Genomic DNA, 23,317 nt, shown 5'->3' on the forward strand with positions numbered 1-23,317 from the left:
TACGTGCAAAGTCCCAGGGGCTTCTGAAGGACAGAGGAGGGCAGAGCTCATTAGGAAAAGATTTTTTTTTTCTCTCAAAAAAACCCCCCCAGCAACCCAAACAACTTTGCCACTTCTGCTGAACTTTTCCTCTGAAAAGGTTGGCCTGTCAGGAAGCCACGATCCATGACAATCCACTTTTTCTCGGTCCCTGCGTAACGGATGGCCATGGATCATTACTTCAGGATGGCACCAAGGCTGAGTTTGCAGCAAATGTAATGAGCTGAGTTGGCCTGGGAAACTTCTCTGAAGGCAAAATCAAAGCTATCTTCTTGTAGAGCCTGTGTAAGTGTGATACTGCATTCTACCCCTATTTGGAATAGGGTTGGGAATATCACCAGAAGAGCAAAGCTGGATTCTCCAGGAGATTTTGCATCCAGGAAGCATTCACTATGGAAAAATTATTTTAAGCTCCTGAATGGATTCCTTGGATATGAACAAATATCTTGGCATTATAGAGATCCTGTGAAGAAAGTGGTTCAATAACTCTCTGCAATACCATTGTTGCCAGTGCCAGATTCCTCTTGAAATTACAGGTGCTCTGCTCAATTTTACTGCCAGTAGAAGGTTTTTTTGTGGGTATTTTTTTGAAAGAAAAGGCTGTAAAATGCTTTGACCTGCTGTAATGGCACAATGTTTGCTGAAGCAGGTGGCAGGGCGAGTTAATATGTCATGGAAAGTTTCTTTCATTTAGCTGGAGACATGGGTTTGCTTTAACTCAGCTTGAAAACAAGGAACAAGAAGATTATTTTTTAAAAGTAACAACATTTCCAAGCCTTGCAACCTGATCCCAGTTCTTTTTACACTTTTTTATGTTTCTTAAACTTCCTGCTCCTGGAGTCACATGAGAGTCAGAGAGCTGAGTTTACACTTTCAGGCACAACTCAGCCCTGTGCAAAACTGATCTGTGGCAACTGGTCAGGGGGAGGATGGACAAAATGTTCAAGCAATAGAGAAGATTAAAGCAGAGACAGGAAAGGTGACAGCAAATGAAGAGAATGTAGACGGTCAATAACACCAGCTTGCTGATATAGCATGTTTCTAACAAAATGCCTTGCAAAGGTGAATTCTCTCTGCTGCTTTGGGGAGACACAGAGATATAAAATGACTTGCCCCAAGGCGTTGCCCGTGTTGAGGCAAAATAGACAATCTCTGAGGCCACAAGGTTTTCTATTTAGGCTATTCCAGAGAAAAGGATGAAATATAGAAACAAACAAAAATGTTTTCTTGGCTGTGATTTAAAAAAGTAAAATAGAATTTCCTGTTCTGTTGAACGACTGCATTATAATCAGAGCATGGTTAAATCTAATATAGGAGCCCATGTGCCACCACCAGCAATACTTCTTTTGCAACTGCCTCCAGCTATTGCTACTAGTAGTTCTGATTGCAATTTCCTTGTACTGTATGTCAATATTACTGGGTCACAAGCGAGGAAACAGGAAGCCTGATAATCAATGTCAGTAGCTGTACAGTCATTTAGCTGCTGAGTTTGGTGGTTGGAAAAATTTTGGACTTTAGCTCCAGTAATTGCAACCCTGAATTAAGGCAGAGATATCAATTTCATATGTGCTGTGCACATGCCCACATGGTTGTAGAGCCAGGACACAGAAAACTCACTTGCTAATAGGAATGTTCCTTACAGGAGAAGAATTTCAGTTGGGTTTGGAGCTCAAGTACTGTCTTTGCTTTCCAAATTCAGCCTCTGCTTTTGTTATGGTATAAGTGATTCAGATTCAGGCAGGTTTAGAAGTAAAGAAAAAAGTTCCTACACATTCAAATATATTAATTTTTCTCTCTATCTGCTGTTGAGTAGCAAGCTACAGCTTTGTGATGCTGCAGCCCAGACCTGGCAGGGGGATTCATTTTTACTTAGAAAATATCCACTAAATAAGAACTGAGCCTCCTCTCAAAAAAACATCTGTCAGACAAGGAGTGTTTCAGGTGGGAGTGCTTTGTTACAGAACCTCCTCTGGCAGTGGGTGGACATGCTGGTGGCACCCAGCAAAGGCTGGGACTGTGCACGGGCTGTTCAGCACGTGGGCAGCAGATGTCTCATGAGAAGATCCTACTCTGTTTTCAACCAGGCAAAATTTTGCTAAAATTTTTCTCTGAGAATCTCAGACCCAGGCATGAATTAGGTGGGGGTCTTCAGAGATGAGGTAGTCTGCTCCTTCATGTCTTCCCTGGCAGCCCTGGATTCCTTCTACTGTCACCTGAAGTGAGGGAACAGGGGAGAGAACGGGGTGCTGGGAGGTGCCCGTGTCCCAGGTTGCAGAGATTGTCCCAAGTGCCTTAATAAAACAACACAGGAGACCACGCCTCTGGAAAATATGTATTTCCAATCCCAGATACGAGGTTCCCTTGAAGGCAAGTGGGACCTTTTCTATAAAATACCTTGTCAAGGTAAGCGTGTATCAGCAGAGGATAGATACTTTGACATCAGTCTTTCCAGCTGAGGCTGGAAATCAGGCAGCTTCCCCCAGCAGTCTTCTGCCCTTGGGGGCTCCTTTTTTTCCCACTGTAGCTTCCCTGACTTCAGCTTTTCTCCAGCTGCTCCCCATAGCACGGGTGAGGACCAGCCCGTGCACGAAGGACCGAATCAGGCCCCCCCTCCTCTCTCTGCCTGACCCACCCCTCCTGGTCTGCCATGGGAACAGCCTGCTCCTGCCTTTGGGTCGTTTTTCCTCTGGTTGATATGAAATCTGTCTTCTCCCACCCCCAGCAAACCTGTCTGGAAGTGCACTCCTGGCTGTGTGCTCTCCACCCGGGCTGGGCTTGTCTCGGTTTCATGCACTGGGAAGCAGAAAGAGCCAAGCTTCCCCTTGATTTCAGGATCAGAAACTAAAACGGATTAAAATGTTGCTGCTTGAATTTTAAAATGTTGTTTTCATGACATGATTATGTGACCTACCTTTGTTTATTATAAATCTAATACCACAAGTTACAGTTCAATGAATTCACATTTTATTTGAAATTTTTGTCTGAAGTAGCCTAAAGCTCTTCAAGAAACAATTGCACAAAACCATATGAGAGCTGCTAATTTATAATCTGCAGCATCACAACACAACTGGCTTTTCATTTGGTTAAAAGGAAATGGTTACTTAGAACAACAAAGCAAACCATGTGTCCATAGTTTATATTAAATGCCCCTGGTATTTATTAGGGATACACAATGTATCATCTTGAGAATATTTATTTATTGCTGTAATTTCAACAACAGCAAAACAAAATAGAAAGTAACACAGTGTCATCCCTTTGCCAAACTGTAGCAGATCTTGGGACAGTTTCTTGTTGAAAGAAAATCTGAGATCCCAAGTCTGGATATTAGCTTAGTGTGACTTGTTTATTCGAGTGTGTACAGCAGCCCCAGAGCAGAGGTGCTCTCAAAGAACATACAAACATCTTTGCACCAGGAATCTCACCCCAGATGCCAACATCTGGTTCTGCTGTGTTCAGCCCTTGGGCTTTGGGGAACTTATCCCCTATTTGGACACATTTCCCATTGAATTCAGGAAGTATTTTGTCTGTCGGAAAGACAGAGCCAAAGAAACCTGTGGAAACAAGCTGCTATTTTGTCTTGAGAAGACACCAAGTAACTGCTAGAAGGTATTTAATTTTCTCTGCAGTCCACATGGCCTTTAATCTGATTAATCTCAGGTCCTGGCAATAGAAGATGAAGTTTTGATCCTTTGAACCCAGTGGCAAAACTCTCATTCATTTCATGAGAGTCAGGATTCAAGCCATGTAGCCAGTCCCAGATGCTTCAATGCAGAAAAATGTTATGGGCTGATTAGTGCTGAAGTGCCTCCCAGGGTTTGATAATTGCTCATATAGCTCTCAGCCTCTGAAAAGCTTGAGACAGATTAATCATGAAACACAGCTCATTGCACCTGTTATTTTCCACATTCACTTTTATGGAAAGTGCTGCTTCTTTTCCCCAGTCTCAGAGAGGCCATGCTGGAAGGAGGGGATGGCAGCAGAGGATGCTGGGTGCAGTCAATACCAGCACAGTGTAAAGCCTCAAGGCAAAGAGAGGAAGATGGGGAGCAATTTTGTTGTAGGAATAAATATCTGTGGCATGAATTCTCCGAAAGAATTTTCAGCTAGAGCAGATCTTGCCTGGGACAGATGGCTAATGGTCAGCGGAGCCTTTGGGCCCAAGAGGGAAGTTGATTCTATCCTATTTTTTTTCCTGGACAAGGAAAACATGACAGTGTTTCATCATTAGCAGCTATGGAAACTGCAGCTTCAGGGGACAGTTGGATCCACATAGATGGGGCTGTAAGGCCAGTGCTAGTGCTGACAAAAGGTTTTACTGACTGTGGGACAGAGTGGTGTTCTTTAGCTGTGCAAATTTCAGGAAGCCAAGGTTTTGGTTGTTTTTTTTTTTTTTTTTTTTTTTTAGTTAGAACCACTGATATCAGCATGAAAACTGAACAAACTTCCAAGCCTATTAATTCTTCATCATGTCTCTAATAAAGGCATAAGAGGGAGCAGCTTTTGTGAGAACAGTTAGTCTGTGTAGCTGTAGCATAAGAGAGCTGCCCTGAGCTGCACCACAAGGGCTGACAATTCAAAGAGCACTTCTGTATCTTATCTTCAACTTGCTCAGAGCAACATAAGACATTATGTGCCCAATGTAAATGCCGATTATGGGGACCAGCAGCTCAATTTTGCAGTGCAAAATTTTTTCTGAAATACTCTGGCAGAACAACCACCCCCAAAAGATGAAAGGGTGCTCCTGTTGCTGTCCTAGCAGGGTTCACTGCAACCCCCGCTACAGAGTGACAATGAACACACAGAGAAATGCCCACAACAAAAAGAAACTTGGTTGGACTCACTGCAACTTCTAATTTTCTTCTCTGTCAGTGCTCTGCAAGTGCTATTTTCAGTTTCATAGTTATGGTGAGAAACGTGGTGTATTTTGATTCCTAATTTAGCTTGTTTATCCTGAGAGATTCCAGAATCTTCATTTGAAAGATAAATTCAAACCTTCTTTTTCCTTTGCAGCACACATTCCATAACAAAAACATTGCATGCCATACTTCATTACAGGGCTTGGAAGACCTTCATGACCATAAATTTAGGAACTTGTGGAACACAATGGACTTTAGGATGGAAACAAGCCAGCTGGCCTATCTGGTCAGGTCCATCCCTTCTGTTTGAATTAACAGCTGGATTTCACAGTGGGAGAAATCCGGCAGTTCTTTCTCAGGCAAAATTCTCACAGTTGGATTTGCCTCCAACCGCTGTAGCTAGGGTGGGAGGGAGCACAACTCACTTTGTTATTTTATGTTAGCTCTCCGGGTAAAAAAATTCCAGTTCAAGTTCCATAGGAATTGGACCTACCCTGTTCTTTAATTTAATGACCCTAAGTGCAAAAAGAAAGACATATCCATTAAAACAGACACAGAGGGCATGTACTAGGTTCTTTGTGCAGTGCACATGGTACCCATGTTCTGGAGAAAGCAATTAGAAGCTGGATGCTGAGGCAAAATAAAGAGGCAGGACCATTTGTTGCTCTGAGAATTCCATCTGGGAGATGAGGTGCTGGCACAGGTTGGCAGAGTGTGCGAGTAGAGATGTTGAGTATAATATGCAAAGGTCCGTTTCACACGTGCTACTTCAATTCCAAAGGTAATTAGACCAAAGTTAATGGATTTGCAAGGATTTACATCCACACAGCGGGGAGGAGAACATACCCCAGAGAAGACAAAGAGGGGAGAGGCCAGCTGGAATGAACAGTGCAGGATTTCCATGTCTTGACTTCGGGATCTGGTCACAGAGAGGGATTTGTGTTACACTGCCAGAGCTGAAGGTTAAAGCCCTGTCTGCTCAGGGGCATGTGGACGAGGTTCCTTCTTTTCCCTGAGCTTGAGGGTGGTGGGACACAGGCAACTGCTGCCCTGGATTTACAGTACAGAGACTTGACACACAACCCCAAGGGCCCTTGTGCTGTTCCATTAGCAGAGTCCCAACCAGCTCTGTATGACTGGAAGATATATAGCAGAGCTTGTTTTCCCCAAGGCTTGTCCCTCCAAACCCCTTTCCCTCCTCTCAGTGTGTCCTCTCTGTTGGTAGAGAGTGGAAAGGACACATAAGATTTGGACCTGGACAGTCAAGTGGTACTTTCTGTGACCAGAAAACAGTGTAAAATCTTGATTTGATTTTGAGGGAGCAAGGGAGCTGAGGACCAACCTGCTGCATGGCTGAGGAAGGTTGTGGCAGCTCAGGCAATGAAATGGAGCACAACAAAGCGAAGGCATGGGGACAACCACCTCTCCAATGTGGCTTGACCTTCAAATGCTCCTTGAGCACAGTTTCTCTTTATACGAGAAGTTAATGGGTCTCAACTAAGAAGATCTATCTTCTTGGCAGAAAAATAGGGGAACTTGGCTTTACTGACAAAGAAAAGGTTTGTTTTCAGCCATCCTAATCTGCATTAATGCTCCCATAATGCAGTAGGAGGTTCTGCTGAGGGACAGGTCCCTGTAAGTGAGGTCAACTACTGGCCTACCTTGGGGGTTATCTGGCCTCTTTTCACTGTTTGTGTGAAAGAAAAAGTGCTGCATCCTTCTCCAAGTACTTTGAATTTCATTCTGAGGCTGATCATCATTTTGTTGTTCAAAAACCACTTCTCTGACACCAATGGCAAAAGCCTAAGAAATTAAATCATTAGGGGTGAAATTGCTGCATAATAACCTAGTGTGGCTCCATCAAAATATTTATTTTATCACGGGAAGCCTTCCTTTAAAAGGATAAACAAACAACCCCCCTCCAGGTTCCCTCAGTGATGCCAAGCCTTGCCTCTCCCCAGAAAGAAACCTTTCATCTTTCCTTTGCAAAGGTATTTATGATCCTAAAGGGAGAGGTCAAAAGGCCCCACCGTGCCCCCAGCCCAGCAGGGAGGAGCTGCTCTCCCTCTCCTCCTCCTGCCTCATCCCAGCCCTGGGACAGTCGGTGTCAGCCCCCAAGTGAAGCAGTTCTTTTGGGTTCAGAAAATCCATGGCTCATTCTGGGTCTGTCTCTGCAGTCAGGAAGACCCCTTGAGACTGAGGAATTGAGGCAAACACCAAAACCTTTCCTCACTTTGGCTGCTGTGCCCAGCCTACCCAGCCTGCTGATGTTCTCGGTGGGTACAGAGCCCTGCCCTGCTCTGCTCAGCCGTGGCTTCAGCTCAGCTTTTAACCCGAGTGCCAAACCAGCTACACCGGGAGAACATTCACCTGCTCTAACACAGGGCAAAGAGGGATGTTCCTGTGAGATTTTTTTTTCTTTCACTATGGCTTTATGTAAAAGTGGCTGACAGGCTGTGATGGAGCTGAAGAAATAGCTCTGGACTCAGAGTGCAGGGATAAAAGAAAGAAACCCAGACTTTTTCCCCCTCTTCCCTGAGAAAAAGTAATTTACGTAAATTTATCCACGACCAGCACACGGCAATAGCTCACAACTTTGTTAATGGAAACCTGGTGATCCATAACACTTGTGTGGGAGACATTTGCTCGGGGGTAATACAATATTAATGTTAATATCAATGATCGATCAGAGGATTTGCAAGAAAGGCATAAAGTATTTAATTATAATTACATTGGGAATGGTTTTGTAATGGCTACGACATTTGAATAAGGTCACATCTAGCCCTCACCCCTGTTATGTTGTTCTATATTAAATGCCATTCACTTTAGGAGCTGGAAACCTTTCTGGAGTTGTCAGAATATAATATACTGGGTAAATTGAAATATGTCCCTTCATTTTTTGAAATATGATTGATATCCTTTGCAAAACAAATGTTAACACCTATTTGTACACAAATTTGTTTGATTATATGTTAGGGAAACTCAAGTATGACAGTCTCTCCTAGCAGGCACTTTACTGTGAGCAAAGGACATGGCTATTTGTGAATATTAATTCATCTCACTGAAAATGGTTTCGGATCTCTGCTGTAAATCCACTTGGGTGTATTTCTGCCTTTCCTAATATATTAATCCTACATTGCTTAGTAGCCATAACTGTATCTCCACTGGTCTCAGCAGCCCACTGGCTATGGTGATGCTTAGGAGGAACTTTTGCTGTCATTGGGGTGCCTTTTGCTAACAGCACTAACCAAGCACACATAGTAACAACCATAACTGCACATTTCACAGCAGAAAATATGTATTTCAAGTACAGTGCAGGATGTGTACTAGAACTATCAGCCCAACAGCAGCATTGCCATGTTTAAAACAATCAGGAAAATCATCTGGGTATAAAGCACGAATATACAGCTGTAGGCAGGGTCCTGGAGGGGCACACGTACCAACCCACACGTGAGGACATGCACACACTGGAGCACTAAATGAGGACATGCTCTTCCCACACCTATTTACTACTGAGCATAAATACTAAAGGAGCAAATTCTCGTCCCTCTTCAAATGAGAATCCATCTGTCCCGTCACCCTGGAGGTTTTCTTCTTTTTCTAACATCAGTGTAAACAGCAGATCAATCAGGTCTAATGAGACAAATTTTGCTTTCAGATAATCGCCCAGAATAACCACTGATTCAGAGAGAACTGAAAGCTCCCATTTGAAGGTGGAATTTAGTCTCAAGAAATCATCCCTTCAAAGTTTGGAAGACATGCAGTGATGTAACTGATATGATTTTCCATTTTCTCTTTTCTGAAGAAGAAGCAAAGACTTTTTGCATGCTGTGCAAATGCCTGAAGATAACAAGTTTTACAGTTTTCCAAAAAATGAGCTTTTATTACCAATCAGTGTGAAATACCACTGATGGTAAATTTTAAGTATATGGCAGGAGTTTCAGCATCATGACAACATACATCATGCATTTTTACAACATATAAGTGCAGTGATATTGCTCCCTTTCTCAATAACAATATATAAGAATATATAGTATAAATGTACATTATATATTAGACACAATGTAAAATAACTTAGTGAAATGTCAAAGCTTCTGCATAAAAATTCAAGTCATGCCTGAGCATACCTCTAGCACAATTTTGCTGAATCTTATCTTATATACCTTCATTTATCTTTAGTTCATGTTGCAAAGATAATTTTTTCTCTCTGTATTTAATTGCTTAAAACCATCAGAATCTTTGTCTTTTTTTTTTTTTTTATCTGCAGTAGGGGAAGACTACAGTAGCCAAGTTAAAGCCAAGATTTTGTGGAGCCTTTACTAAGGCTGTCATTAGGTTCTGGGAAGCAGTTCATTGGGAACAAGTTGTATAAAAGCAAGTTCCTAAATGCTCATTACAGTTCATCATTGTCCATCAGGTTCTGTTCCAATATCTCCCACTGCATGTAAAGGGTAATGAAACAGCTTTCTTAGAAATGGAGTTCATGAGCTAACATTGATATCTGGAAATTATAAATCTCACCAGCTTTGCTGAAATCATATCAACCACCACTTTGGTAATTGCTTGCAAGAAGGATCAATAAAAATCTATTTAATAGGAATATTCAACTTGTCTCAAAGCAGGTAGGTGGAATTTTAGCTTTGCTCAACACTGGATACAGCTTCATGCAAAGCTGGGTCTCCCTTCACACTTTCTAACTGAAATATGGTCAAGGACTTTTCTGCAGCAGGAAGATTTCTGGTAGTACAAGGAGACAGAGGGGCTTTTTTTTTTTTTTAACCAAGGCATTAAGAGGCTCTATGCCTCTGTCACATTACCTGTCAAAGTCTACCAGAGTTCAGCAGACTTGCAATTAGCTCTCTTGGAATTATTTTGAATACAACTCCACTTCAACAATTTAAACAATTCTGCCCTGAACAGAAACAAAAATATATTTTAAACGCTTATTAATAACTACATTTTCTAATGAATTATGAATTAAATCTGCAAAACAGTTTGAAACATGATGTCAAAAGAAAAAATAAGGGAAGACAGAGTGATTTTCAGTGATTCCTTTTAAGAAAACAAATTACCACCCCCCGCATTCCCAGTCAGTGTAAGTCGACAGAATTACACGATTTTAGATCAGCTTAAGTTCTGACCTATATACTTCAGTGGAGTTAATCCTAATTTCCACCACTGAGAGTGGGATCAAATTCACTTTGTCTTTAATAAAGCAAGGGGTGATAAGCAAGTCTCTTCTCTGTCGGATTCTGCTCAAGAAAGGAAATTCTTTGTCGTGTTAAATGATGTCCAAGACAGTTTAGAAAATAAAGCTGGAATTTCGTAAATTTCAATGTAGTGAAAACCAATATTGGTAACTGTTATTTATGCTTTAATCTTAGCAAAGTTCTTTGGGTACAGACAGAGCATCAGCTGGTGAGTCAGTAACCCTTTGTGAGTACTGCTCGGGAGGAAACCGAGGAGGCAGGCGGCTCATTTGCAGTGACACGAGGCTGCTGAACAAACTGTGACTCGGACTTTGTTACCACGAATAAATAACATCACATTGTCCAGAACTGGAGATTAATATGCTGAGCCTCCAGTAGATGATATTTATTTTCTTGCATGTTATACTGAGATCTCAGGACAGGCAAAGGGTCAGGGGCTGAAAGGATGTAATCGATGCTAAACTTAATTTCAGAATCCGATTTTGCTAAGGAGGAATTGTTTAGGCTCTGCCTGTTGGTCATGCTGTTTGGAGCAAACCCACAAGGCTCCAGAAGTTTTGGGCCCGATTCAATTCTTTCATGTTTACTTTCAGAAGAGGAAATGTTGTTCAAAGCAGAGTCCATAGAAGAGATATTTGGGGATGAAGGACTTTTCACTCTGTTTGGTCTCTGCTCCTTATGTTCCCTTTTCATGTTCCTCCTCCTCCGTCTTCGCCTGTAATTCCCATTTTCAAAGAGATCCAGCATGGATTCGCATCCTGTTGCAAAGCTCCAATAGTTTCCTTTCCCCTTCTCATTCCCTTCTGTTCTGGGAACCTGTATTTATTTAAAGGCAGTTCAGTATTTGTATGTGTTACAGATGCTGCTGCTTAGCATCTGCATTCATTTACATTCAAGAACGGTGTAAACACATATGACAAGATTTTAAGCCTATTCTCTGTCATTATACAAGTAAGATGTAAACTCCATCCTCCTCAATTTGTTATCTTTTAGCACACATCAGACAAGGATATACTCCTTATCTCAGGAACTGACAACTCAGAGAGATTTTAAGTGATTTGCAGCTCAGCTGTTTGTTTTCCTCCTTTCTTAAAGCATGAGATTATTGCTGCATGTATTTTTTAGCCATGCACAGAGTGTATGTAAATACACAGTTACTGATCTTACCTTTACAAAACAACTGTTAAGTGATAAGTTATGTCGGATGGAGTTCTGCCAGGCTCTTTGATTTGATCTGTAGTAAGGAAATTTCTTCATTATAAAGTCATAAATGCCAGAGAGGGTGACTTTATTTGAAGGACTTTGCTGGATGGCCATTGCAATTAAGGCAATGTAGCTGAAAAAAGGAAAACTTGCTGTTACACCATTGCCCTACTCACAGATTCAGTTTTTAGGACCGCATGGATACATGTGTGCCTATATCTTCCTTCCAAAAGTTCTCCCAGTGGACCTGCACCCTGACCTCAGATGTCCCAGGGAGAAGCCCTGAGCATGGTCACTGCCTGTCCTCCATGAGACCCCAGGTGACACAGAGGTGTTACTGCCAGGCACTTGAATCCCAGCCAGGCTGTCTGCCCTGGCACTCAGTGCAAGGGGCTCAGATACAGAAGGACTGCAGAAAGATCACACACCTCTCAAGCTCCATCTGAAAAGTTTCCCTGAGAAGGAAGGCTGCAGGGAGACAGACCAGGTTCGGAGGCACTGTCACTGGAGACCTTCCCTGCTTGTAGAAAGGACCTTGGATGTTCCCGTGAACATCTATACTGCGCCTCTTCCCACCAAATTGGGATTACTGCAACTGATTCACCCGTTGGCACGTTGCACATTAATTCCCCTTCTCCCAGGGGTCCTGGAGGTTGGAGATAGTCTGAGATCTGGAGGCTCAAGGGCATGTCAGAGTTGCTGTGAGCCCTCACGGGAGGAAACAAATCATGAACACCTCGAATGTGGAGAGGGGGGAAATCTGCCCGCTATGGTGCCTGTACCAGGACCAGACCCACTGCACACACCTGAGGAGAGGTCCCACGATCCCCTGAGAGCTGTGATCCCACCATCCCAGAGCTCAGAAACCTCCTCAGAGATAGGAGGACTTGGAAAAACTTCATCTTACCTGTACGCCGGTCTGGTGAATTTTTTCTCTTCGTCAGAACTACAGGTAGGATAATCATCCCCATCATAATTAAAGCAGTTATAGGGGTACTGCGTGTTGTCAAACATCGTCCTGCTCCTTGCTCAGCTCCTGTGGAGTGAGAGAGATGGAGTGATGTTTCTCAGAGCTTGGACTCCCTCCTCCCTTCTTCCCTCCCCTCTGTCTGTCTCGTTCCCTCTCTCCCCCCTCCTCACACTCCCTCTCCTCTGTGCACACACACATACTCACTCTGTGATGGGGTGGGGATTGTTTTTGCAATTCTCGCGTCCCAGACAACACGTCTGTTAGCATATTATTATTTTTTTTTTTTGGGGGGGGGGGGAGGGTGTTGTTATTGTTGCTCTTGCTGTCGCCTCCAAGGGGGTGGCACAGCCGGGTGGCACAGCCGGACGGCTGGCGGCTGATGGAGCCGGTGAATTGGGGGTGAACCTTTGAACCGGGGAGTGCAGCGCCGGTAGCTCCGCTCAGCTCGCTGGGTGGTCCAGGCTGGAGAGGGGCCAGCGCTCCCACCCCCCTCCCCCGCCACATCCACAACGTGACAAAAGCAAACAGCATGATGTTAATAAATCATGCTTCAAGGTCTCTACTTGGAAATTAAACTTTGAGAACAGAGTGCAGCTCCCCCTCAGCGCCCGAGTCCTCCCCCTCCGTATTTTTCTCTCCCCAGCAAAGCAGGGTGGCTTTTTTATTTATTTATTTTTAAAAAACCCGACGTACAATAAACAGACGTTCCAGGCAGTAATGCATGCTTGTCCTGATCTGCAATCTATAATACAGTATAATGGACATAAATTATATTTCCATGACTAAAGAAAAATCTGTATGTTCAAAGAAAGTAGAACAGAGGGATATGAGGGACTACTGTCAAGCGGGAAAGTAAAAGGAAAATAGCTGTAGGCAGGAGAGCTGCCTGTGTGGGCTTTGATCTGAAGGATGAATTAGACTAATAGCCCTGTGTGTTGGCATCCAATACTGTAACAATTTAATAGTTTTTCAATGCTTTGGAGTGTTTTCCAACAAGTGATGTAAACCAAAGGCATCACGCACCATTTCAGGGGGGACTTAAAAGGTGTGTGCCACATGATAATTAAATTATTTGAAGACTGCTCTGTCCCAGGAACTAGCCCCAGGAGGAAATGGGTATTGGAAAAGAAAAAGCAAATTGGTGTGCAGAGAGTGTCCCTGGATGGAAATATAAAAGCGGAACCACTAGCATTGCAACTTTTGTTTTCTACAGCATCTGTCATACAAAGTATGTCCCCTTTTGGAGTTAAAGGATACAATTAAGGGACAGTTCATCTGAGTGACAAAGAGTGCTTTAAAATTATGCTTAGGTTGCTCCTAGAGTTCTGACAAAGGTGGGTATAAGAAGGCTTTTCCTGTGGAATAGAACAAGACGTTATAGGAGGGCATAGAGGGAAATACACGGCAGGAAAAAACATATACAAGAGCTGTTTTCTTGGGAACATGAAGCCAGAGCAGATACTCAAAATGAAAATTATCTCCACTCTAAAATACATCAATAGACATATGCATGAAGCACCCACTGCAGAGGAGGCGTTAATTCAAAGGGTCAGTTACTGCTGCCCAAGGCATTAGCAGGGCTTTAATATTGAGTAAGATAGAGCAGATTCAGTGGTGGAGAATGAAACATATGATGTCTGATCTTAAGTCATGCTTTGTCCAGCTGGACTAGAAGGTTTAAAGTAAAGAAGAAGCTGGGTCACAGACTTGGGAAGATTTTCCCTCACTAAAAACCATGATCCTTGAGACAAAAGTAAATGTCTCCTTTGATTTTTAGCAGCGGTTTTCTCTTTGGAGGTGTTTTACCTCACTGAAATTCCAGTAACTCAAACTAAAGGCTAAAAAAGTCTTGCTTCTGATTTATAACAATTTCCAAAAGTAGAACTGGGTTGTTGACTCTGATTTCACCCAATCTCTTAGCACCCTTTTTACAGTTTTTCATATTCTATTTATGACAATTGCCTTGCTAAGGAAGTCAGACAATACACTTTGACCAAAATCTCCACATATTTACTGACAGTATTTAATAGGTAAGTTTTCTGTAATGGGAGTTTAAGCAAACAACTGCAGTGTCATATATTTAGTTACGTTATTTACCTCCATTCCTGTGTTTTGTTGCAGTAGTGAGTGTAATGCACTTGCCCATGTCTAACACATCTACAATGTGCATTACAGCTCTTGGTGGGACCTACTCTCTGTGCAATAGCTCATGGCCACTGTATTGCTCACCCATTTCAGTGGAAAATACACTTAGATTAAATTTCCATCTCAGTAGTTGGTTTGTGAGACTAAATTGAGCAAAAGTAGGAAGGTCATAACAACCAGTGTCAGTGCCCTTGAGCAGCACTTCAGGAGTGAGTGGGACCATGGGTGGGTGGTACAGGGACAGCTTGGCAAGACATATAGGAAACTCCCGCCATTGCCTTTTGTGCAACACATCACCTGTGGATATATATTTTTACTTCCTGAGAGCCAACAGTGAGCTGGAGGTTTTAGTTTCTGGCTCTGTAAATATCACTACATTCACCTGCAGCAAATTCATATAGACCCTAAGAAGAAAGCAGACCATTTCTGAGTCCTACAAGATCAGAAACAAGTTATATATGATCTCTCATAAACTTGCTTCTGAAATCCAGATATGCAAAACTGGCAGAATGTTTCTCAAGGTAATTTTTAAGGCCTGCATGCTGATATTTTATCCCCAAGTGAATGTTTATGGTCCAATTATAATCCTTGAAAACAATTTTCACAAAGGAATGCTAACATGCTCTTGTATGTACCATGGTGGAGTGAGCAGGTGCCATGCTTATGGTGGCAGAACATGTTGTACAATAGTTTTACCCCAGCATCTGTGCAGCCATTACAGTTTAACTGGAGTAACTATAACTCATCCCTGTCATTATCATAAAAGCATAATTTTGCCAGGCTAGTGTTTTCTTATGTTGTATATTTTCAGAACACAAAGTTGTAAACCATTTGCTTTGAGATAGTAAATAGGCAATAAAAGTGCCGGGAAAGATTTGACTAATTTTTAAAACATTGATATTAAAAAGTTATTTGTAATTTGTGCAATTATGACAAAGATTATGAAAGTTGTACATGAAATTCAGACCAGTCATAAATCCAAACAGGGCTGAATTACTGCTCATTATGGGATAACAGAATAACAATAGGCACCTCAGTGTTTAGGACTGAATGCTGACATTCCAGTCTTCTTTTGGGTGTAGACTGGCATCTCCCAGCAGCACGAATCCTCCTGCTCTCTCTCAGACTTGGAAGCCAGAGCTAGTTGCAATTTAGTACTTTATCCCAAACCTTTTAAGTTTATCATAAAATCATAGAATTTTGGAGCTTGGAAGGGATTTTTTAAAGATCATTTAGTTCCAACTCCCCTGCCACGGCCAGGGACACCTTCCGCTTGACAAGGTTGCTCAAAGCCCCATCCAGCCTGGCTTTGAACACTTTCAGGGATGGGGCATCCACAGTTTCTCTGGGCAACCTGTTCAGTATCTTACCACCCTCACAGTAAAGAATTTCTTTCTTATATTCAATCTAAATCTACTCTTTTCTGGTTTATCAGTGGAAACAAGCAGCCTTCAGCAGGCTTTGAATCCCTCGAAAGCAGTCTACACCACCAGTAAACTGCTTTCTTTTTAGTACAAGATCTGTAGCTCTGACAAACAAAGAAAAGGATGGAGAAATGCAGGTGGTGGTATTTATTCTCCTACTTACTTTGATATAGGATAAGAAGGAGAATTCCCCAGACTTCTTTGGGCAATTGGCTGCAATGGCACTGGATACCATTTTAAGAGACCTTTTGTCATTCAGTTTGGTGACCCCATTTCTGGGAAGGTGATGAGGCTTGCCACCCTGTGCACCTGCATTTCACCCTAAATTTCTCTCTGCTTCACCCACATTCATCAACTGAATTGCTTTCCCTTCTGCATCTCTTTTGTGTTCATATGTAGAACTTCATGGAAATAAAATTTGCACCACAATTTGTGGTTTTCTGCTGGAGTTCAGTGAGAATTGTTTATATTTCCTAGCTAGGGGGTTATTTGGAGAGGCATTCCTCATCTGCATGCAGCAGTGTAAAACTCATGCATAAAACACAGCACAGGTTTCTACTGAAACAGGAACCTGGATAAGAAACCTTCAATAACAATTCATCACATTAGAAGTGGTAAATAAGTGAGCAACTATATAAACTGGCTCAGACATATTATCCCTGCCCTAGCTAGATATGGAGATTCACAAGACATATGTGAAAATCCATTACTGGAGATTCTGAGTGTGGTTTTGGTAGTGAAAAATAGGAAAAGAAGTCTCAAAGCCCTGTCCAGCCTGGCCTTGGATGCTTCCAGGGATGGGGCAGCCACAGCTTCTCTGGGCAACCTCTGCCAGTGTCTCACCACTCTCACAGGGAAGAATTTCTTCCTAATATGTAGTCTGTCTTTTATATTAGTGGGATTTTTCCTCCCCCAGCTGTGAAAGCCTCCAGGATCCTGATCCATGAGGTTTTTGGAGTCAAGTAGAAGAGCCGGAGGGTTTGATGTGAGGATAAATCGAGATATGATGCCTATTCTTTGCCACATAGTGCACCTCTTGGACTGGCACAACAGTCATGCCTTAAGCAGTCTACACTTGTTCACCAAAACCACACATGATCCTGGCACAGCTGCTGCACCTCGTCCATCTTTGGGCATTTCTCATTTCAGGTCTGTTCAAAATCAGTTGGCAATAGGCCTCACTTCATACATTGTTTGAATTCTGCACCAGACACAGCTAATAACTTGGGCCAGGAAACTTGTTCCAGATGTTAATTAACTCCCTCTGCATTAACTGAAATCACACAATTAAGGCCTGATTATTTATAAAACCATTTTTGTCAAGAGAATTAGGAGAATTAGAAACATCCTGGCTCACACTTTCACACAAATGTCCATGTGCTATTAAACTGTGGAAACTGGCACGAGTTGTCCCACACATTTATTTTCAGCCATCATAATTATTCCAGAGGAGAAAGGGCAACTGTCAGCCAGGCGTGGAGGAGCAACGCTGGAGCAAAGGAGGTAATTCCCAGCCCAGCAAAGGTCTGCTGTTGTGGTGCCATCAACCCTCAGAGAGGCCTATCAACTATCCCACAGGCAGTGTGCCTCTCCTACTGCCATCACACTAAATGATGAGCAGCCTCCTGTTGCCCAGTCACGAATTGCAATATTTAGGAGTTTAGTAGCTACTCAGTGGCTGGAGGGCCTGACCACTGTCTGTGGTGCTTTGTTGGCTCTCTACCACACATTCATTGGTTTAAGGGATTTTTACGGGGGTCACACAAGCACTTGACAGATCCCACAACACAGCAAATTTGAGCTAGTTCAAACCTGCCTCTCCCATCTGCCTTGCACACAGCTCAGAGTCAGCAAATCTGGGACTTTCTGCTATCTGATGTGGACAAAATGGACAAATACGAGGCAAACAAATGCAAGGAGCACAAGCTTTGCCCAAACTGACTGAACACGTGGTCCTGTAAACACAAGGGTAACCCTCCTCATGGTGATGCAACTTCCCAGCTTCTGAATGGATGGGGAGGTGTGTTCTGAGCAGCTGGAGCACATGCACAGCTTGTCTTTGTTGCCTGTGTCTCCAACCACCAGAGATGGTCACTGAGAACGGTCCAGGGACTGTCTGAATCGAGGCTGAATGGTTTGTTTGAATCAAGAATCCCCTGACTGCCTTGGCCAAGCCTGGGAGGTTCAGTGGTGTGTGTTGAGCCAGGACCCCCAGCTGTAGGGCACGGGCAGGCTGAGCAGTGGGTGGTAACTTACTGCCACTTTCTGTACCCTGTTGCCACTTTTAGAATTACAAATCCTGCACCTCAGGGAACAAGAGGGATAGGGAGAAGCAGCACTCTTATGTTTTGTTGATTTTATTTTCATTTGAAAGTAGTTATTCATTCCAGTTCCCTTACTCATAGTCCTCACCCACGCAGTTTTCTGAAAGCTGCATGAACAATCCCAAAACAATGCAGATCAAACTGGCAGGGCAAAAGCAACTGGAAACTGGCCCCTAAGTGAATGCTGTTACTTCTTTAGAGGAAGGGGATGGTAGACAGGAACCATCTACATCTAGAACTGAGCTGCAAGATTACTTATCCCCAGGTTCTCTCTCTACTACTTTCTCTTCAGGCATAATCCATTCTAATTTCTCAATAAGGTGCAACCTATGGCTGCACAAACCTCCTAGGATAGTCCAGTTTTCCATAAATACCCATCTTTACAATAACATCACACTTTGTAATGTGTTTCCCAACTCTTAATTACCAAGTGATAATAATATTTCCCTGTTACCGGTAAGATTTCTTTTTTTGCATAACCCACCAGTTCTGATTTGATGTATTTCTCCAGGTAAGTAAGTTCAATTGGCTTTTCTTCCTTCTGAAGGGAAAAAAGAAAAAGGCCAAAAAAACCCATACATGTTTTGATGGTACCAGTTGAACTACTCAACTTCCTTCAAGGACAAACACTTGGTGGTTAATGTGTCAGGGACACCTGATTACATTTTTCTCAGTGCCAGACACAGGCCACTTTCTCTTCCTCTGAATTAGAATAATCATTACACAGTTCATCATTTATCACCCTTCAAGTATTTGGTTATCTATCGCATGAAAGCAACTCACAGCTAACATTGTATTCTGAGGTTCTTGCTGATAGCTCCTTAAAGAGAGGGGTAAGCTCCCTCCTTGCTTTTTCCATCCTTTTCATCTTATGAGAGGCTTTCTGATGCACACAGCAGAGTCTAAAAGGAAATAAGCTTTGATCTCTGCCACCTGAAGTGTATTTTCACCATTAGTAGTTTCAGGTGAAAATATTTGTAGTGCAATGCTTCAATGCTGCTGTCTTTTAGCAAGGCTGGGAGATTTGCTGTGTGTCTATTTGTGAAGTCATAGTTTATGTTTGAACTGGGTAAGTGTGATAAAAGAACTCTATATAAATATAAACCGGGGGTTTTATGCTTCTTTTCATTAAATTTTGACCTTAGATTGCTTTTCTCCATCAGCATTTCAGTTTGAAATGTCTTTGGGATTTAAGAGTGTCCGAAGCCAATCGGTAGTGCTAAAAGTTTCTCATTTTCCTAATGCTCAGTGTCCTTTAGACAACTGAATTTAAAAAAATGGGACCTTTAAGAAACCAAGTATTTTAATGGAAGCTCAACTTCTTTCCATTCATTTGGTGTATGGTGCTTTTAGGAATGTACAGATAAGTTCTCAATAAACCACACATCTTGATTAAGAGTTGAAGATTTCCTTATTTGAGAGTCAAATCCTGTGTATTTTCTGACTAACCCATTTCTGCAGCAGCTTGTTAGGCTGTGTGTAAGGAAAAGGGATGGTTATTCACAGGCACATCCCTCTGTTAATGAGTATTTGTGGGAGTAGTTTATTTTTCTTTAGTATCTTCCTTATTTCCCAAGTTGTTCATCGATTCCTGTGAATAATTCTCAGGACTTCCAGAGTTAGAAGTTATGGTCCTAATTCTTGAGCTCTGGATTAGAACACTCTTAAGGAAATAATAGAAGATGACTTTTATACCCTTTTAGCTGCTGGTGTGAAATTCCAGGCAAACAGCAATTTATAAACTTCAAGGATTCAGGGAGTCTGTATTTGGCTGTGTGATCAAAAGCTGAAAAATAGGATCTGGGAAATCACAAGGTAGCCAAGTCAGCACTTTTATCATGTGAAAGATATTCCTAAATCCAACAGCTTCTGTGGTGAGTAGTCCAATGTTTCAGAGCTGCAACCCAGCCATGTGGTGAAATCAGTATTGTGTGAGGTATTTTGCAGTGTGAAGCTTCACAAGCATCAGAGCTGCTTTGTGCCCCTTTTGCTGCCCATGGCACAGTCTGCAGCCACAGCTCCAAGGGCACCCAAATAGCCCAATGTTGTACTTGTAAAATAGAGCCACGACCAAAGGCTCTAATTGAGACAAAATTGACACCACGGCAGCTGCTGGGGGTGAACAGGAGCAGATCAGGAGGAGTTGTGTGGGTGGTGACAAAGGTAGCGACATGACCCAGGAAACAACAGGGAATGTGTCTATATTTAATTGCAGATCCTGCTGTTAATGATAGTCTGAAGCAGGAACTTCAGCGTTACCATTTGAAGGCTGGTCCATAACGGGGTGGTCAGTGGGTGGAGGTGAGACACAGGAATGATTTCAACCACTCTTTCTTTAAAGCTGCCTGGCAGTCTGGAAAAGTTGCCCTTTTTTTTTTTCCTGCAATACCAGTCAATTTGGAAAAAAGATAGTCAAAATCATAAAAAGGAATGTTACATGGCTCAGAGACCAATGAGGAATGTGCTGACCCTCCAAAACATTTACAGCCACTGCCCAACACAGCATTGATCTGAAAGAAAGCAATGGTACAAGACAGTCCTGCATATTTTTCTTCATGTCTAGTTTTATCCCACCCAGAAAACACCACCCATGCTAAAATGATGAGCAGGGACCTGCAGCAGAAGTAACTCTGCTATGCAAGCTGCCTTTTCCAACACAATGTCCAACAGCAAAAGTGCAGCTCTTTGCTGACTTAGCTGGGCTTGGTGGTGCTCAGTGTGATTTACTCAGTATGCTTGGGAAAGACTTAAAGCAGCTTCTTTCTTACCTGAGATTAGGCTCTGGGCTGCTAAAGGCAATTTATACTGTGGCAGGAGCCTATAAACAGAAACAATCTTGAAAATTACTCAGATGCATTGGTGTTGACAAAGGGCATTGGGGTAGAAAAAGGGTTTCTAGGAAGCTGAATGCAAAGAAGCCAAATTTGCACTTAAAATAGGCAGAGAATCCTATTCTGGCATGTGCTGCAGAGAGATCTGCTGGCGGTGCATCACTGTGCCCTGGCACTTGAAAAAACTGGAGCACAGGAATTTTATGGGTCATACAATGTACTTTAGAGCTATTCTGCAGTAACTGAGCTTGGGAGAGAGCACACCTTTTTTGTTAATTTTATTAAATAAGTCCAAATCAGACACCAGGATGAGAAGATTGTAGAAGGGCTGTCTGAATCATGAGCTCAAAAACTTTAAATTTGGAGCATTCAGAATTCATCTCAGCTTTTTGTGGTTAATGGCCTATTTAGCTTTTGTGGGGAGAACTTCTAAAAAAAAAGGGCATTGCAAATATTTATGTTTGTTTGGTATGGAGCTGAACAGCATTGAGCAGAGAGCCAGAGATGTATTTTCGTTCCCCTCCAATACGGGTGGGGATGGACATGTTCTTAATTAAGTGTTGGAGTTCAGAAGATTGTTTCCCAAGGTTATTTTTGGTTGCTGAAGTCTGGATCTGAAGCTTGTCTCCTGGCTCCAACCCCAATGCATTCATGTCTGATTTGGGCAATTTAGAACTGAATCTTTATTTGGAAGCAAAGAAGAGCAATGGTTCGCTTCACTGATTTCAAGGGATGTCCCCAGTTTTCCTTAGGACAGTGGAAAGCTGTTTGAGCCATCTGAGTCTTACAAACATCTCCATCTTGCAGAAATCTGAATCTTAAAAACACCTATCTTGCAGCTTGTCAATGTATTTTGTTACCAGGTGAGAGGTAGACTGGGAAACCTCCGAGTTTCCTGGAGGTGTCTAAGGAAAGGACAACACCTTTGTGTAAGAGTGCCTGGATGGAAAGTTTTCTCATCTCATTCCCCTACTCTGGCATCAGCTCCCCCATGCCATGGAGCTCATGGCATAGGCTGAGAGAAGTGATGGGAGGGGAAATGGTAACGTTCAAACGGGAAGGGCACTTCAGTTATTCATAAATAACCCGTGATTATCCATTCAGGGTTATTTAACATGACTCAAAGGGGCTGCTGTAAATGCTTGATATTCAGAAGAAATAACTAACTTGTGCATTCTGAGGAAGCTAATTCAGTGGAGCTAATGAAATCATTGTAAGACCTGCACTACATGAGGTCGTCAGAAGCAATTTGGTTCAAGTTGTAATATCAAATTGCATTCAGAAAATGGTTGTATTGTGACACTGGAGCAGGTTGTCCACACAAAAATGTTCCCAGAAAGGGTTTGACTGTGTCCCAGGCCATGGCATCAGGATGCTCCCAGTGGAGCACTGGGATCTAGCAGGATGTGGGGAGCTGATGAGGGAGTGCAGAGCCCACTGGCCCTCCATGCCCCGTGCAGGCAGGGAAGGGCTCCCTACCAGCTTTGCCCCCCTCTCTGCTAATCTGGGTGACCTGAACAGGCTCACGTGGGTTGGGTTAAGGGGGAGTAGTTTATTTTTCTTCAGTATCTTCCTTATTTCCCAAGTTATACCATGCTGAGCAAGAGCAGAGGGTCCCTCACTGTATATTCCTTCAGGGTCAGCTGCTGTTCACTGCTCAGGATCAAATCCCCCTTAATCCCTTGGAGGGAAAGACCCCGGATGCTGCCTCTTGAGCACCATGAGAGAGCCTTTTCCAAGCACAGCTGCCTAAAAAACTTCATGGTGCTTATTCACAACTTTTGTTCCCTGGATAGCAAAGAAGCAACAGCTTTTTGTGCAAAACCCATTGAAAGATTTAACTCAGCTTCCATGCTGTGCTTCCTGAGGAGAGGAGAAGGACCAAGGTCCTGCAAAGATGAGGATGATGCTAAAAATTATTGAATTGCAAAATGAAGGTAACCAGCACTGTTCTGGCCATTTTCTGGTGTTTTCTTTCTACTCCCTCAACCATTCACTGTTGGGCTTGTTGCACTAGAAATGAAAATTAAATGAAAACAGGGTTTATGAGCAGATATTTGTGCATCAGGAAGTCTCTTGCCTCAGTCTCTAGCCTTATTTCAAACAGTTTTTGTAGTAGTTCAGAAATTTATTTAATTAATATTATTAATAATTTCTGATGGGAAAGCTGGGCTTCAGAGCTGCACTGATTATAGCAGGGATATGAGAATAGTCTCTATACAGTGGGATACAGCAACGTCTTTTCATCACTGGTACTGAGCTGGGTGATGCTGCTGCTGCCCTCTAGATGGTGCAGTCTGATAAAAAATTTGAGA

The 23,317-nt window shown here is 42.7% G+C and overlaps 1 protein-coding gene across 1 annotated transcript; it reads right to left on the reverse strand.

Moving 5' to 3' along the window:
* Window positions 1–9,664: 9,664 nt before the first annotated feature.
* On the reverse strand, window positions 9,665–12,365 carry LOC103761530 (forkhead box C1-A). The gene is made up of 3 exons (XM_008928141.2): window positions 12,216–12,365; window positions 11,273–11,441; window positions 9,665–10,921 (listed from the first exon to the last, which is right to left on the reverse strand). The coding sequence occupies exons 1-3, from the start codon at window positions 12,320–12,322 to the stop codon at window positions 10,439–10,441; spliced, it is 759 nt and encodes a 252-aa protein (XP_008926389.1). The 5' UTR covers window positions 12,323–12,365; the 3' UTR covers window positions 9,665–10,438.
* Between the last annotated feature and the right edge of the window lie 10,952 nt (window positions 12,366–23,317).

Source organism: Manacus vitellinus, unplaced genomic scaffold (assembly GCF_001715985.3).
Source record: "Manacus vitellinus isolate BGI_N305 unplaced genomic scaffold, ASM171598v3 scaffold_12_pilon, whole genome shotgun sequence".
Taxonomy (NCBI): Eukaryota; Metazoa; Chordata; class Aves; order Passeriformes; family Pipridae; genus Manacus; species Manacus vitellinus.

Coding starts and splice junctions, on each gene's coding strand:
- LOC103761530 (XM_008928141.2), bottom strand. CDS start 12,322: ATGTTTGACAACACGCAGTACCCCTATAACTGCTTTAATTATGATGGG. Junction 11,442..12,215: donor TTCACCAGACCGGCGTACAG/GTAAGATGAAGT, acceptor TCCTTTTTTCAG/CTACATTGCCTTAATTGCAA. Junction 10,922..11,272: donor TTAACAGTTGTTTTGTAAAG/GTAAGATCAGTA, acceptor AAATAAATACAG/GTTCCCAGAACAGAAGGGAA.